At 41.1% G+C, this 17,386-nt stretch overlaps 1 protein-coding gene across 2 annotated transcripts in view; it reads left to right on the top strand.

Moving 5' to 3' along the window:
• Positions 1–15,472, top strand: part of ELK4 (ELK4, ETS transcription factor) — a 46,632-nt gene extending 31,160 nt beyond the window's left edge. Inside the window, exons 3-6 of one of the 2 annotated variants that reach the window (XM_021706587.1) lie at positions 8,154–8,369; positions 9,659–10,531; positions 12,183–12,299; positions 14,976–15,472. In XM_021706587.1, coding sequence (XP_021562262.1) covers positions 8,163–8,369; positions 9,659–10,531; positions 12,183–12,299; positions 14,976–15,074 — 1,296 coding nt within the window. In that variant the 5' untranslated portion in view covers positions 8,154–8,162 and the 3' untranslated portion in view covers positions 15,075–15,472. Of the gene's footprint in view, positions 1–8,134; positions 8,370–9,658; positions 10,532–12,182; positions 12,300–14,975 lie in introns of those variants that run through there. The other variant, XM_008073279.2, reaches the window with a different exon arrangement.
• Positions 15,473–17,386: the final 1,914 nt, after the last annotated feature.

Genomic DNA, 17,386 nt, shown 5'->3' with positions numbered 1-17,386 from the left:
GGGGCGGGGACGGGGCGGGGCGGGGCTGCGGGCGCGCGCTCCCCTGAGACCCGCCCCTGGCCGGCGCAGGTGGACCGGGAGCGCCCCGATGGGCGTTTTCGTCGCCTTTCGCTTGGGCCCGCGAGGTTCCTGGGGCGGAAGGTGGCAGTTGTTTTTGTTTTTGTTTTTTGCGTGGGTGGGGAGGAAGGGAGCACTTCTGACTTTCTTTAGTGACAGGAAGTTGGAAAATGAAAGTACAGTAATTCAGCACTCACAAAGGCCGGGTGAGGTTGCGCCTCCTCCCCGGACTTTGATCTCTGGGGCACGCGGCCGCCTGCGTTTCCTCCTCTCCCCAAGCTCGCTCCTCATCCGGTGTCAAGTTTCCTGTCTTTTTCTGCTTCTCTCCAGCAGTCCCCCTCCCCTCTTCATTTTCCGCCTAACGTGCCGGGTGCTGAGGCTGGTAGCTCATTTTTGGGAAGCTGAGTTGAAAACTCAGTCTTTCGGGGGCGGAGTGTTAGCCGGTCTTGAAAGGAAACAAGGAATATTGTTGACTGAAGCAATCAAAAGATACACAGCTGGCTTCTCCCAAGCTGTTGCTTGACGTTTAGGGGGTTTTAAATATTTTGGAGATGTAGTCCTCATCAGAACGGCTGGTTCATCTCTTTGGTCGATGGATCACATCCTCCCTTTTCTTTTCCCACCCCCTCCACCCCTCACGTGGAAAACTTGGTGTTTCAGTATTTAGGGCTGGCTGTGGTGTTTTCGTTAAAATATATAATGGCATGATTCAGTAGTTCCCCCTCAGAAACTCCTCCTTAATTTTACTTAAACATTAAAACCGCGTAAATGAAATCTGTTAGTTTTATTGTAACGGTATACTTTAAACGTTCTTTTCGTGTAAGAGCCTTTGGAGGATCCTGTACTGCTTTTTGACAAAGATGACTGTTTTAATTCAAAACTGGGCTTGAGGGCCATTTGTATATCTTCTTTGAGAGATGTCTGCTCTTGTCGTTTGCCCACTTTTTAATGGGGTTATTTGCTTTTTTGTTGCTGATTTTTCTTTGTAGATTCTGGTTATTAGTCTTTCCTCAGATGCATAGTTTGCAAATGTTTTCTTCCATTGTGTAGGTTGCCTATTTGCTCTGTTGATTATTTCTTGTGCAGAAGCTTTTAGTTTAAGTCACACTTATTTTTGTTTTAGTTGCATTTGGAAATAATAGACACTGGGGACACTAATGGGGAGGGTTAGATTCACCTGAGACCCAGTCCTCACCACTACACAATATATCCATGTAAGGAATACACGTGTACCTCCAAATCTAAAATAAAAAAAATTAAAACCAGGCTTGATACATTTTATAACTTGGTTTGTTTTATTTAAGCAGCATGCCTAAGAATTTGGAGAATTATTTATTTTTTTGCGTCTTAGCTACTGTCTCTGACAAATAGTTGGTCTATGGGTCACCGCAGCAACTGGACTATGTGTATTATAAACATGTTTAGGGTGGAAAAGGTCTCACTTAATAGAGACTTCTTTCAATTTAGCAAAGGGATTGACCTATCTTTGAAGTGTTAAGATAGAATCAGTTATGTTTTTAGGATTTAATCTCTCAAAAATCAGAATTTCTTCATTTGGAACAGTTAAGTATTTTTTTCCTTCCTTGTATTCCTAGAAAACTTTCAAAACTGTGATTATTGAAAACTTGAGATTTTTGTGAGAAGGAAAATCAAATATTTTTTCTCTTTTTTTGACCGATAGGTAACAACAGATAAAAGTATTATTTACTTTCATGTTAACTCTTGTTTTTTAAACATTTATTTTTATTAAGACTATTTTCTAGGCTAGAGTACAGTGGCTGTTAACAGGTGCGATCTCTGTGTACTGCAGCTTCTAACTCCTGGTCTCAGGAGATCCTCCAGCCTTAACCTCCCAGGTAGCTATGACTACAAGAACATGCATCACCTTTGTAATTTTTTTTTTTTTGAGTTGGAGTCTCGCTCTGTTGCCCAGGGAGGAGTGCAGTGGCACGCTCACGGCCATCCCAGCCTCGACCTGCTGGGCTCTGGCGGTCCTTCTGCCTCAGCCTTCCAAGTAGCGCGAACTACAGGTGCGTGCTACCACGCCCGGCTAATTTTTTTTTGAGTTGGAGTCTCACTCTGTCGTCCAGACTGGAGTGCAGCGGCCGTGAGCAGCCTCTACCTGCTGGGCTCCGGCGATCCTTCCGCCTCAGCCTTCCAAGTAGCTGGAACTACAGGCGCGTGCTACCACGCCTGGTTAATTTTTTGGATAATTTTTGATTTATTGGAGAGACCAGGTCTTGCCAAGTTGCCCAGGCTGGTCTTGAACCCACGGTCTCAGGCAATCTACTCACCTTGGCCTCCCAAAGTGCTGAGGTTACAGGCTGTGTCACCGAGCCTGGCTCTCACCTTTGTAATTTTTAGTAACTGTCTTCTGGAATTTTTTTCTTTAACTTTCTTTTGTGTTTGAGAAAATCCTTGAAGTTTATGCTTAATAGTACACTTTTAGGAAGTAAAAGGAGTTTAAACTTAACTTTTTAATTTTTTTTGAGTCATAGTCTTACTCTGCAGCACAGGCTAGAGTGCAGTGGCACACTAATCGCCACTGCAGCCTCAACCTGCTGGGGTCAGGCAATCTTTCCGTTTCAACCTTCCAAATAGCTAGAACTACAGGCGTGTGTACCATGCACAGCTAAGTTTTTGATTTATTGTAGAGCCGAAGTCTCGCCATGTTGCCCAGGCTGGTCTCAAACCTGGGAGCTTAGGCAGTCCTCTGGCCTTGGCCTCCCACTCCTAAAGTGCTGGGATTACTGACGTGAGCCACCACACCCCGCTTAACTTAACTTTATGCCAAGAAGTTCACCTTTTCAGTCAAAAGAATAACCTGATATCAGAATTGAATAAATACAACATTCCTTTACCCACTGAAGATGTTTATTTTATATCTTTGTTAATTTTTCTTGAAAAGAAAATTAATTTCCACTATTTCAATTCAAAACCTCAGTGTCCTTTTTCTTTTACAGCCGTCTATATTAGACAGACTGTAATGTGTAATGTGCAAAAGAAGCATCAGCATTTTCTGCAACAGTTAGGTTCTACCCTGAAGTATACAACAGCTCACTAGCTCTTGACAATACACTCTGCTCCACTGCTGACCAGAGGGGAAGGTGGGAGTTAAACCCCGTACAATCTTGAGAACCACCCATGTATTTGGGAATCTCCTTGGGTACTTCATTATTTCTTATCTTTGTTTTTTTAGATGTATAACTTGGGCATTATAAACATGTAGGGCTCCAACGTAATCTACATAATAGCTATTAATATTCTAGGATTTGGGGATTTTTGAATTTTTTTAAAAACAAATGGAACTGTTGGCACCACATTTATAGTAGCTAGAGATTCCAGTTTTCTACCAGTCTTTCTCTTCATCATCATCTCACACACTTATTCACACCCCTACCCCTATAAATATTCTTGATATGAAATTGATGTCTGGAAATGTGGAAATACAGTTTTTTGGTGACTTATTAGGGAGTAGTTTTAACAGGCTTAGACTAGCAAATAAGTGTTTAAAATGGGAAAAACATGTAAAAAAGTAACTTGCCGACTGGGCTTGCTGGCTCAAGCCTATAATCAGAGCACTTTGGGTGGCTGAGGCGAGAGGATTGCCTGAGCCCAGGGGTTCGAGACCAGCCTGGGCAACTTGGTGAGACCTCATCTCTACAAACTATCAAAAAATTAGCCGGGCATGGTAGCACTCGCCTGTAGTTCTGGCTGCTTGGAAGGCTGAGACGGAAGGATCAACACTGAGGTGGAAGGCTGAGCCCAGTGGGTCGACACGGGTGGCCCTGAGCGTGCCACTGCACTCCAGCCTGGGCGACAGAGTGAGACTCTGACTCAAAAAAAAAGAAAAAAGTAACTTGCCACGAATAGCCATCATCATCAGCAAGATCTGTCTGGGAAACTCAGCCATGACAGGGAACCCCTCCCTCCCCCCACCATACTTAATGAGTATAATATCAAGCCACTATTTTAACTCAGCTTAAGTGAGGCTATGGGAAACTATACTTTGTAGGGCATGGTTATTTTTCATTAAGATAGTATTTCATATTTGTGGACTATTATCAGTATCTAATGTATAATACTTCTTTAAAATCAGCGGGTAATGTGAATGCTTTTATCCATCCAGAGAAGGGTTTCCCTGATGGATAGAGCACATGACTGTGATGACAGAGACTTGGATTCATGACCTCAGAGTCTTCACGAGCTCTGTGACTATGAATAGCATCTCCTGCTTTCTGTTCTTTATTATTTCTCCATTTCTACTTTTGGATGACTGTTTTTATATAACTAGCTTTAAAGTGATAACTGTAAAGATTACTGGAGGACATTTGAGTGTCTTAGAAAAATCTATGTTTGGAATATTTTCATCACCTCAAAAATAAACCCTGTATCCATTAGCTGTGACTCCCCATTTCTCTCCCTCACCCATTCTGCTCCCACCCTAAGTAAACACCAGTTGATTTTCTGTGTCTTTAGATTTGCCCATTCTTGACTTTTCATATAAGTGGAATCATACAGTATGTGGTCTTTTGTGGCTTGCTTCTATCATTTGCAGAGTGTTTTCAGGGTTCATCCATGTTGTGTTCATACTTCATTTATTTTTTAATTGAATGATGTTCCCTTGTATGAATGTACCACTTTTTTTATCCATTCATCACTGATGGACATTTAGGTTATTTCCAGTTTTTAGATATTATGAGTAATGCTGCAGTGAACATCCCTGTCTAAGTTTTTGTGTGGACATACGTTTTCATTTCTCTTGGGTCTGTACCTAGGGATGGAATTGCTGGGTCATATGGTAAAATTGTGCAAAATACCTGTACCATTTTATATTCCTACCAGAAGTTTGTGAGGGTTTCAATTTCTCTACTTCCTTGCCAACATTTGTTATTGTCTGTCTTTTTTATTATAGCCATCCTAGTAGGCATGAAATAGTTTCTTACATGGTTTTGATTTTCATTACCCTAATAACTAATGATGTTGAACATCTTTTCATGTGTTTACTGGCTAGCTGTATGTCTTTTTTGTCTTTAGATAAATGTCTTTTCAAATCCTTTGTCTTTTTTTTTTTGAGTTGGAATCTCACTGTGTCACCCAAACTGGAGTGCAGTGGCTGCTCCCGGCCTCCGCAGCCTCGACCCGCTGGGCTCCGGCAATCCTTCCGCTTCAGCCTTCCAAGTAGCCGGAACTACAGGCGCGCACTACCACGCCCGGCTAATTTTTGATTTATTGTAGAGATGAGGTCTCACCAAGTTGCCCAGGCAGGTGTCGAAGCTGTGGGCTGAGGCAATCCACTCACCTCAGCCTCCCAAAGGCGCGGGATTACAGGCTGAGCCACCGAGCCTGGCTTTATTTTTTTTTTAGTTGTAAGAGTTCTTGATTATTTTTGGGTGCAAGTTCCTTTTGTGATACCTGGTCTGAAAATATTTTCTCCCATTTTGGACATTATCTTCTCACTTGATGGTATTTACAGCATAACAGCTTTAAATTTTGATATAGTCCAGTTTACCTGTTTTTGAGGAGTGCTTTAATAGGACTGATTTATTTTCAGACTCTGTTCTAACATGTTAAGATCTCATTCCTAGAGAAAGAAAAAATTTTTTTTGTTTGTGTTTATGAAGGTACAGAGTCATAGGCCTCTTAGGACGGGATTATGTGGGTATGGACAGTGTTTCTGCCCTAAAGAGTTCATCCCATTAGACAAGGTGTTTTGAGGTTCTATGAGGAAAAGACCTTTTTTTTTTTTTTTTTTGAGTTGGAGTGCCACTCTGTTGCCCAGACTGGAGTGCAGTGGCCGCTTCCAGCCACCGCAGCCTCGACCTGCTGGGCTCTGGCGATCCTTCCGCCTCAGCCTTCCGAGTAGGCGGAACCACAGGAGCTACCACGCCCGGCTGATTTTTGATTTATTGTAGAGATGAAGTCTTGCCAAGTTGCCCAGGCGGGTCTCAAACCCATGGGCTCAGGCAGTTCATTCACCTCAGCTTCCCAAGGTGCTGGATTACAGGCTGAGACACTGAGCCCGGCTAGGAAAATACCTTTGTGAGAGCATTTCCTTGCTGCTCCTTTGCCTAAATCACTGATTATCAACCAGGATGACTTTGACTCCCAGGGAAATGTTTGACAATGTCTGCAGACATTTTTTATTGTCTCAAGGGGATGGGAAGTGGTACGGTTATCTAGTGGGTAGAGGCCTGGGATGCTGTTAAACAAACTACAGTGCACAGGACAGGTGTTCCCCCCCCCCCGCAAAATGAATAGTGTCAAATTGGAAAATCTCTGGCCTAAGCAAGGAGATCCTAAAACTTCAGATAGTGAAGGGTTTTTTTTTTTTTTTTTTTTTTTTTTAATAACTGGAGTCTCATTCTGTTGCCCAGGCTGAAGTGCCATGGCACACTCACAGCTACCTCAACATTGACCTGCTGGGCTCAGGCGATCCTTCCGCCTCAGCCTTCCAATGAAGGATTTTTTTTTTAAAGTCCATTTCTTGGTAATCACATAAAGACTGCTAATTAAAGAAGAATCTATGCCGATGGAATCCCTATGGACAAAACAATGACAACTTGTAAATTAAATTAGGGAACATTGCTGAATTCACAGTGCTGCCAATTTGCATGTAAATTGCATTTATGATCATGGAAACTGTTTAGAGGAGAAATACCAGTTGGAGCAAAAGTACATTATTTCCTATACCTAAGCTTCTGGGACATTCTGAGACAGATACATACCCACATGATTGATTTAGGTAGATGTTAAAGTGGTAGTCATCTGAAAGAATACAACAGTGAGATTTATTTATTTGTTTGTTTGTTTGTTTAGAGTCAGGGTCTCACTCTTCCACTGGAGTGCAGTGGCATGATCATGGTTCACCGCAGCCTCTACCTATTAATAAATTAATACCTCCTGGGCTCAAGCGATCCTTCTGCTTCAGTCTCCCAAGTAGCTGGAACTACAGGTGTCTGCCACTAAACCCAGCTAATTTTAAAATTTTTTTTATAGAAATGAGGTCTCAATGTGTTGTCTGGGCTAGTCTTGAACTCCTGGGCTCAAGCAGTCCTCCTTCCTTGCCCTCCCAAAATGCTGGGATTACAGGCATGAGCCACCATGCCCAGCCAACAGTGAGATTTTAAGGTAATTTTTTTTTTTTTTTAGTTGGGAGTCTCACTCTGTCACCTAGGCTGGAGTGCAGTAGAACAGTCACGGCTACTGCTGTCTTGACCTGCTGGGCTCAGGTGATCCTTCTGCCTCAGCCTTCCAAGTAGCTGGAAATACAGGTGTGCACCACCACACCTGACTAATTGTTTTGATTTATTGTAGAGATAAGATCTCACCAAATTGCTCAGGCTGGTCGCAGACTACTGGGCTCAGGCAAATCCTCTTGCCTCTACCTCCCAAAGTATTGGGATTATGGAAGGTAAAATTTAGTAATGGTGATACACTAGTGACTGACAGTCATCATTTTCCTATAATTTATGGAACTGGCTTTATTCTCCTTGCAAATTGTTTGTTTTAAGATGTTTCTTAAGTGCTTGGACTCTAGTTCCAGATTGCCTGAGCCTGAATTTTAACTCCACCATTTACTTGTGTTCCCTTGGACAAGTTACTTCACCTAGTTATGAATCAGTTTTTTCTTATGTAAAATGAATATGCAGCAGTATCTATCTGTTTTTTTTTTTTTTGAGTTGGAGTCTCACTCTGTGGCCCAGACTGGAGTGCAATGGCTGCTCCCGGCCACCGTAGCCTTAACCTGCTGGGCTCCGGTGATCCTTCCGCCTCAGCCTTCCGAGTAGCCGGAATTACAGGAATGTGCTACCATGCCCGGCTGATTTTTTGATTTATTGTAGAGATGAGATCTCGCCAAGTTGCCCAGGTGGGTCTCGAACCCTCGGGATCAGGCAATCCACTCACCTCAGCTTCCCAAAGCGCAGGATTACAGGCTGAGCCACTGAGCCCGACTAGCAGTATCTATCTTATAGGAATGTTTTGGGGAAGAAATAAATTAATACATTTAGAGTACTTAAAACAGTGAAACGGTGCTTGACACATAGTGTTCAATAAGTGGTGGCTCTTCACACGATCATATATCTTTATTTCAGCTCATTGCTATGGACAGTGCTATCACCCTATGGCAGTTCCTACTTCAGCTTCTGCAGAAGCCTCAGAACAAGCACATGATCTGCTGGACTTCTAATGATGGGCAGTTCAAGCTTTTGCAGGCAGAAGAGGTGGCTCGTCTCTGGGGAATTCGCAAGAACAAACCTAACATGAATTATGACAAACTCAGCCGAGCCCTCAGATACTACTATGTAAAGGTAATACACATCCTGATCTGGATCCTATATTTATAAGAAAATTATTCCTTCCTTTTTCCAGTGGTTATAGGTACTAATGTCCTGGTTTATTGTAATGTAATTTATCTTATAGCTTTGGTAGTTTAGAATTATTATACAAGGTATAAATTTTCTAGCTGTGTATCTACAAACTCTTATTTATTCTACTACACATATTTTACTCCTGATTACAGTTGTCTTTAAAACAAAAAATAAGCACAAGATTGGAATATGAAAAAGGAAATTTGAGATTCTTGAGGATAAATGTTATCAAGTTTTATCATATCATAATTTACTTTAAAATTGTCTTACATCCATGTATATGTATACTTGTTTTTGTAGTTTTACTTAACTTTTAATTTTAGTTTAACTCAGGGAACACAAATGAACACCTTAAATAATAGCTTTTAATACATAGAGTTGTTTTCTTAGTTAAAACTGATTTTTTTGTTTAATATCTTACTATTTTGAATACATTCTTGGGCACTGAGATAAAATGAATGGCTCCAAAGAATAGAATTAGGATGAGAAGCTGAGATATTAATTTCTTTCACCTTTAGGTGTTGATCTTGTCAGCTTTCCTGTTTGGAGATAAGAGATAAGAAACAACTGGAATTTCTGAAGGAAGTAGGAACCTTAGCAGATATAATGTTCCAACTTCCCTTTTACTTACTCAGGATGTATATGGCTTGTACCTGTGGAATTATTTGAGTTTGCAGTTTGACTATACAGATACTTGGTTGAAAGGAATATTAAGGAATTAACATTTTTCAGTTTTTTGTTTTGTTTTGTTTTTGAGTCAGAGTCTCACTCTGTTGCCCAGGCTGGAGGGCAGTGGCACACTCATGGCTACTGTAGCCTCAACTTGCTGGGCTCAGGCAATCCATCTGCCTCAGCCTTCCAAGTAGTGGGAACTACAGGTACACCACCATGCCCAGCTAATTTTTCTTGATTTATTGTAGAGATGAGGTCTCGCCAAGTTGCCCAGTCTGGTCTCGAACCTGTGGGCTCAGGCAATCCTCTCACCTTGGCTTGGGATTACAGGCGTGAGCCACCACACCCGGCCAGTCTTTCAGTTTTTATGTAACACATTTCTTCAGTTGTTAATAAGACATGCAAATATTCTTGCCTGCTCCCTAATAATAGAGAATAGATTTGGTATGGCTACATGGATATAGACGCTTTTGAACCTCATTATGTCAGCTTTTTCATGAGCTATGGATTATAAGTTTATAAGAAAATATAAGAATTTTTATTTTATTTACCTGCAGAATATCATTAAAAAAGTGAATGGTCAGAAGTTTGTGTACAAGTTTGTCTCTTATCCAGAGATTTTGAACATGGATCCAATGGCGGTGGGCAGGATTGAGGGAGACTGTGAAACTTCAAGCAGTCAGGTCAGCAGCAGTTCCAAAGATGTGGAGAACGGAGCAAAAGAGAAACTGCCTCAGCCTGGTGCCAAGACCTCGAGCCGCAATGACTACATACACTCTGGCTTGTATTCTTCATTTACTCTCAACTCCTTGAACTCCTTTAAAAAGAAACCCTTCAAATCAATAAAGATTGAGAATCCAGCTGAGAAATTGGCAGAGAAGAAATCTCCTCAGGAGCCAACACCATCTGTCATCAAATTTGTCACAACTCCTTCTAAAAAACCACCAGTTGAACCTGTTGCTGCTGCCATTTCAACTGGCCCAAGTATTTCTCCATCTTCAGAAGAAACTATCCAAGTGTTGGAGACATTGGTTTCTCCAAAACTGCCTTCCCTGGAAGCCCCAAGCTCTGCATCCAACATGACTGCTACTTTTACCACCATACCTCCTGTTTCATCCATACCTCCTCCTTTGCAGGAACCTCCCAGAACACCTTCTCCACCGCTGAGTTCTAACCCAGACATCGACACAGACATTGATTCAGTGGCTTCTCAGCCAATGGAACTTCCAGAGAACTTGTCACTAGAGCCTAAGGACCAGGATTCAGGTTTGCCAGAAAAGGATAAAACAAATAATTCATCAAGATCCAAGAAACCCAAAGGGTTAGAACTGGCACCCACTCTTGTGATCACAGGCAGTGATCCAAGTCCCCTAGGAATATTGAGCCCATCTCTCCCTACAGCTTCTCTTACACCAGCACTTTTTTCACAGGTAGCTCTTTCTTTCTTTTTAGTGCCACCATTGTTTGCATTTATTCACCTTTAAACACATCCAGAATTCATACATTCAAGTTTGCTTTCTGTTGCTTAGATTTGTCTTAGAAAGGTTATATGTGATCCTGTGAAAGTAATTCAATTCTTCGTTTAATTAGGATTGCCAAAATAAAATATTTGGAGTATCATCTTAAAAAATTTATGGTTCGGCTGGGTTCGGTGACTCAGCCTGTAATCCCAGCACTTTGGGAGTAGATTGCCTGAGCCCACGGGTTCGAGACCCATCTGGGCAACTTGGCAAGACCTTGTCTCTACAATAAATCAAAAATTAGCCGGGCATGGTAGCGCGCACCTGTAGTTCCATCTACTTGGAAGGCTAAGGCGGAAGGATCGCCGGAGCCCAGTAGGTCGTGGCTGCGGTGGCCGGGAGTGTGCCACTGCACTCCAGTCTGGGCGACAGAGTGAGACTCCAACTCAAAAAAAAAAAATTTATTGTTCTACAAGTAACTAACTATCTTGGTTTTTCCACTTCCTCCTAAAGAAAGTATTCTTTCTCTCTTATTCTCTCTTTTTTTGGTCTTATAAAACTGGTTGGTATTGGTGGAGGTGAAAGGATTGCCTCAGCTCAGGGGTTCAAGACCAGCCTGGACAACTTGGTGAGACCTTGTTTGTACAGTAAATCAAACAGCTAGCCAGGTGTGATGGCACACCCCTGTGGTTCCAGCTACTTGGAAGGCTGAGGTGGAAGGATCACCTGAGTCCAGCAGGTCAAGGCTGCGGTGGCCGTGAGAGTGCCACTGCACTTCAACCTGGGCGACAGAGTGAGACTCCAACTCTAAATAAATAAATAAGTTAACAAACAAACTGGTTGGTATCTTATTAAAAAAACAGTTATACTTTCAAGTTAGAAAGGTCCTGAGAACCTTAAGAAAAATGAGGTGTGACATTGAATAACAAATTTGTATAGTTACATTAGATATTTATTAACTTGCTCATCTTATAGAATATTTTAATAGATTATTCTTAGACCTCATTATTAAGAAAGTAATATGTTGATGATTTGATTGCTCATTATTCCTCTGTACCTGAATTCAGGCTGATTTTTCCATTTGGAAAAGACCCTATAATAGTTGGGTTAAAAAATAGTTATTTGGCCTGTATCTTTTTTTTTTTTTTTTTTTTTTTTGAGTCTAAGTCTCACTCTGTTGCCCAGGCTGGAATGCAGTGGCATGCTCACAGCCACTGCAGCCTCGACCTGCTAGTCTCAGGCGATCCTTCCACCTCAGCCTTCCAAGTAGCTGGAATTACAGGTATGCAGCCCCACACCCACCTAATTTTTTGAGTTATTGTAGGGACGAAGTCTCACCATGTTGCCCAGGCTGGTCTCAAATCCCTGGGCTCAGGCAGTCCTCTTGCCTCCACCTCCCAGAGTGCTGGGTTTGCAGCCATGAGCCACTGTGCCCTGATCTTTATCTTTTTTAGGTTGTAAAATCATTTCTGAATTTATCATGATACAATTTTGGACTTGGAGATATTTACAATGGAAAATAGAGTAATATTTGGCTTTGGGGTTATTTGTGTATGATTTCAAGGATAAAGCATAATCCTGATAAGTCGTTTAGTGGATATCTCTATGTTTTGTATTACAGACACCCATCTTACTGACTCCAAGCCCCTTGCTCTCCAGTATCCACTTCTGGAGTACTCTAAGCCCTGTTGCTCCCCTGAGTCCAGCCAGACTGCAAGGTGCTAGCACACTTTTCCAGGTAAATTTCATAAATGTCTGTCTCTTGTAATTGGAGGATGTTAAATGAAGAAAAAGGAGAAAAGGCAGTATCTCACTGTTCAGGTTAATCATTACAAAAGTTCTGTGTAATAAATATGGTTTAGACTTATTTTTTAATTTCCAAATGTAAATTTTTTGACCAGCAATTAGCTTGGATAAATATTTCACAGCAAAGTTTTCCTTTTTTTTTTTGAGTTGGAGTCTCACTCTGTCACCCAGACTGGAGTGCGGTGGCCGCTCCCGGCCACTGCAGCCTCGACCTGCTGGGCTCTGGCGATCCTTTCGCCTCAGCCTTCCAAGTAGCCGGAATTACAGGCATGCGCTACCATGTCCAGCTGATTTTTTGATTTATTGTAGAGATGAGGTCTCGCTGCCCAGGCGGGTCTTGAACCCGCGGGCTCAGGCAATCCACTCACCTCAGCCTCCCAAAGGTGCGGGTTTACAGGCTGAGCCGAGCCCGGCTAAAGTTTTCTTTTCATTGCTTATTATTACTTACATTTAAGTTAGACCAGAATAGTTCAGTACTATAGTAGATTTAGAGCACATCCAAATTTTTTGTCAGTAGAGATCTTCTATTTAAAAATATATTTAGCTGGGCTTGGTGGCTCAGCCTGTAATCCCGCGCCTTTGGGAGGCTGAGGTGAGTGGATTGCCTGAGCCCGCAGGTTCGAGACCCGCCTGGGCAGTGAGACCTCATCTCTACAATAAATAAAAAAATCAGCCGGGCGTGGTAGCGCATGCCTGTAATTCCGGCTACTTGGAAGGCTGAGGCGGAAGGATCGCTAGAGCCCAGCAGGTCAAGGCTGTGGTGGCCGGGAGCGGCCACTGCACTCCAGTCTGGGTGACAGAGTGAGACTCCAACTCAAAAATAAATAAATAAAATAATATAAAAAATAAATAAAAATATATTTTATATGTATATGTCACACATATATATACTCACATACATATGTATACATATATGTAAGGGATCTCTGCACATAACTTCCTTCTTTTTTTTTTTGAGTTGGAGTCTCACTCTGTCACCCACACTGGAGTGCAGTGGCCGCTCCTGGCCACTGCAGCCTCGACCTGCTGGGCTCTGGCAATCCTTCCGCCTCAGCCTTCCAAGTAGCTGGAACTACAGGTGCATGCCACCACGCCCAGCTAATTTTTGATTTATTGTAGAGATGAGGTCTTGCCAAGTTGCCCAGGCAGGTCTTGAACCCGTGGGCTCAGGCAGTCCACTCACCTTGGCGTCCCAGAGTGCTGGGATTACAGACTGAGCCACCGAGCCCGGCTGTAACTTCCTTCTTTAAAATTTTTTTTTTTTTTTTTTTTTTGCATTGGAGTCTCACTCTGTCACCCAGGCTAGAGGGCAGTGGCACGCTCCCGGCCACTGCAGCCTCAACTGCCTGGCTCAGGCGATCCTTCCACCTCAGTCTTCCAAATAGCTGGAACTACAGGTACGTGTCACCATGCCTAGCTAATTTTTTTATTTATTGTAGAGATGAGGTCACATCAAGTTGCCCAGGCTGGTCTCAAACCCTCGGGCTCAGGCAGTCCTCACACCTCTGCCTCCCAAAGTGCTGGGATTATAGGCGTGAGTCACCACACCCGGCCTCCTTCTTTTATTTTATTATTTATTTATTTAGGCCTCCTTTTAATTAAGAATTTTTTTTTAATAGAGAAGGATCTTGAGAATGAGATATCAAATACTCCCATTTTCCTTTTATTCAGAATTGATATTTACCAACATTTTAAATATATATTTTTTAAAAAGAGTATTACCTCTTTACTAAGATGTTAGGGAAAGTTCTTACCATTCCTGATGAGTTTAACCAGTTATTTTGCTCAAAGTATCTAGACTTTATAACTTGTAGACTTTCTTGTGGTAGATTCATGTACTTATTCTGGGTGACTTCCTCTGGGAGATTTTCTGCTTTTTGTAATTTAACTTTTCATTTGTTCTTTTAGAAATGAAATGTAAGAAAAAAGAAGAAAATTAAAAGTCTTACTACTTTTGCTTTTTTTTTTTTTACAAAAATCTCTAAATTATTGAATAGAAAGAGTGTTGAAAATTTTCTGTATTCTGTTGTTTGCTTTGGCCTCTCATCAGCAGATTATTGAGTTACAGAGTTACCTAAGACTCCAAGCAAAATCATAGTGCTCCTATAGCTTTAGCTTGGCATCTCTCTATGGAGTTGGTCTCATAATATTTGATGGGGTGCTCTTTTCTAGAATGAGCACCTTATAACTATTATAGATCTATTTTTTGAGGGTTATGATTTGCTTTATACTTGAATTACACAATTAGTGTAATTGTACACAATATAAAATATAGTGTATATTGTCATTTACTGAACTTCCTAAAACCTTCATTTGAGGTTTAATTATAAACCTGTGTACCCTAGGATATGAGGGAAGGTATAGTTTTGTTGTTTGTTCCCACACCAACAAGGTAGGTTGGAGAGTGTTAATATTTAATATGTTAGGACAAACAATTTTTAAAAAGTTTTTGTTATGATATATTCTTTCATGATAAATAGTTACTGCCTGTGTCCTGTGAGCCACTGTAGAAGGCTGTCATATTTTGCCTCAGAGAATATAATAGGGTCAGAAAGTGAAAGTTGGGGTTGAGTAATAGGATGATAATGTGTATTATTTTTTTTCTCAGTTTCCTTCTGTACTGAACAGTCATGGGCCATTCACTCTTTCTGGCCTGGATGGACCTTCTACCCCTGGCCCATTTTCCCCAGACCTACAGAAGACATAACCTATGCACTTGTGGAATGAGAGAACCAAGGAGCAAAGAAACAGTGACATTCATGATTGCTTTTGAAGTGAGCGATTGGTAGTTCTACAGTGTTGATAATAGACTTGTGATTTTTGCCATTTCCCATTGAAACACCTTTTTAGGATTCCCTTTGAATAAGACTCAAGTGGAACTGTGTATAAAAATGCCTTAATTGGAGTTCAAACTCCACCTCCCTCTTCTTTTTTTCTTTTTTACTATTTTGAGCTTTGTGCTAAAGAAATTTTTGGTGGGGTTTAGCAGCTATGCTTTGCAAGAGCCATTAAGAACAGAGTTACTCTGGCTATTGGGATCTTTTGGCCAGAGAAAGAATTATGCCTAGAGTCTGTTATTTAAAGAAATATTATTAGTTAAATGAATTGGCATCTTTAGGACTAAGTGTGTTCTGGTGAGTGACTTAAAAGTGCGCTGTTTATAAGCAGTGGAAGAAGAGAAATCATTCCTGTTCATACCAAGTAAGATTGGAGCAGTACTGTTGGGGAGGGTCTCTTTTGCTGTGAACTGTGACATGTGTAAGCAGCTCCATGAAAAGACATCTTGTTTACATTTATTCAGGGTGAGTCTCTTAGCTATATGTATGATCTTGTCTGAACCTGTCAACAGGGCATGGAACTCATCTGTTTCAACATAGGACAATATTTAAACCTGCGGTTTATGACAATTTTTGGAACATCCGGTGAGAATTCAAGGCCCCACATCTAGCACAGAAATGGGTGTCTGCTCTCTGAGTGCTATGATTTTATAGTCATGGAATATAGCATGATAAATATAAATGATGACTTTTAGGAGGATGAGGTGGGTTTTGAAAACGTGAAGCACCTCTGAGTAAGATTCAGTTGAATAACTTGAAACAACATGTGGGGCTTTTCTCAGAAGATACCCAGAGTGAAGGACCCTTTCTCTTTCCTGTTCATTTTACCTCATTTTCTACTATATGTTTATCATCTTTCCTTTTAAATTTAAGTTTGTTAGAGGTTGTGATAGTTTTAAAGATGTGGAATAGAAAGTAAAGCCCCAGAATTAGTAGTGAAGTAAAGATATGCTTATTGCTTTCCTTTTTTTTTTAATTAGGGAAGAGCAGATTTCATTTGGGAATGCTCATATATATAGGGGTTGGATTGTTCATATTAGTAGTATAAAATTACCAGATTTATAAAATATTATATGGTAATCAGTGATTACCATAAACAGTAATTACCCATACTGCCATGTGGTAATTCGTGCCAGTGCAGACAGGCTTGTTGATTCCTCGTACTGAATTGAGACCAGTAGCACAGTGGACTCTTTGAAAAGTTTGGCTTTAAAGTCCAGGATTGGCTGGGTGTGGTGGCTCACACTTGTAATCCCAGCACTTGGGAGGCCAAGGCAGGAGGATTGCTTGAGCTCAGGAGTTTGAGACCTGCCAGGGCAACATAGCAAGACCCTGTCTCTATTTTTTTTTTTTTAATTTCAATAATAAAGTCTAGGATTAAATTATATGTTGCCACCATCTACCACCACTACCACCCTCCCCACATCCCCTACCCTCAAACTAGTCTTCTAAACCTATAATTGAATAACATGAACTAAGTGGAATGAGGGAGTAAGGTTTAGGGCTCAAAATGATGACTGTTACAAACTAGCATCTTCCAGATGTATAATATTTACCTTAAATTTGTTTCTATACAGTGTAGAGAAGCTCCTGAGTAAGACAAGTATGCTAGCTAGTTCATTAGTAGTAGAGGGAACATTCAGTGAGCTGCCTCTGTAACTGTAGTGTGGGAGACCTGTTACTGGTTCATTTGTGGTTATCAGCTGAAAGTTCTGTTCCTGAGATGTGCAATAGTAGTGTTGAAAGGTAGTGTTTAATAGTGGATGGGGAACAGACATATTGGGCTTTTTTTCCATATTGAATTACTTAGTTTGCATGCCTGTTTGAAATTAGGCTTCTCAGCAGCACTTTGGAATAGTTTAATTAGGTTAACATTTTGTATTTAAATAAGTACATATTGATGGTTGATTTAACTAGATGTTTTAAAGTTTGAAAGCACAAAGGTATTTTATCTTTTTTAATAAGGGAGAAAAGCCATTGGTTTGTTTTCACAGATGCTATCATTGATGATAAACTGTCTCAGCACAGAAGTACCTTGAAACCAAGGGTACCATTGAAACTCAGTCAAAGTAACTTTCTAGGAAGCTGTTTTAGTGAGTCCTCTTTGTATAATCTATATACAGCTTAAGCCTCTGAGAGGCGTAAGACCCTCAGAGGTTGATGATGATCTGCTTTCTCTTTG

This window comes from Carlito syrichta, unplaced genomic scaffold, assembly GCF_000164805.1.
Source record: "Carlito syrichta isolate Samal-C Ts95f unplaced genomic scaffold, Tarsius_syrichta-2.0.1 Scaffold315803, whole genome shotgun sequence".
NCBI classification, from domain to species: domain Eukaryota; kingdom Metazoa; phylum Chordata; class Mammalia; order Primates; family Tarsiidae; genus Carlito; species Carlito syrichta.
The sequence above is the reverse complement of the archived record's forward strand: the minus strand, read 5'-3'. Positions and strand labels throughout refer to the sequence as shown.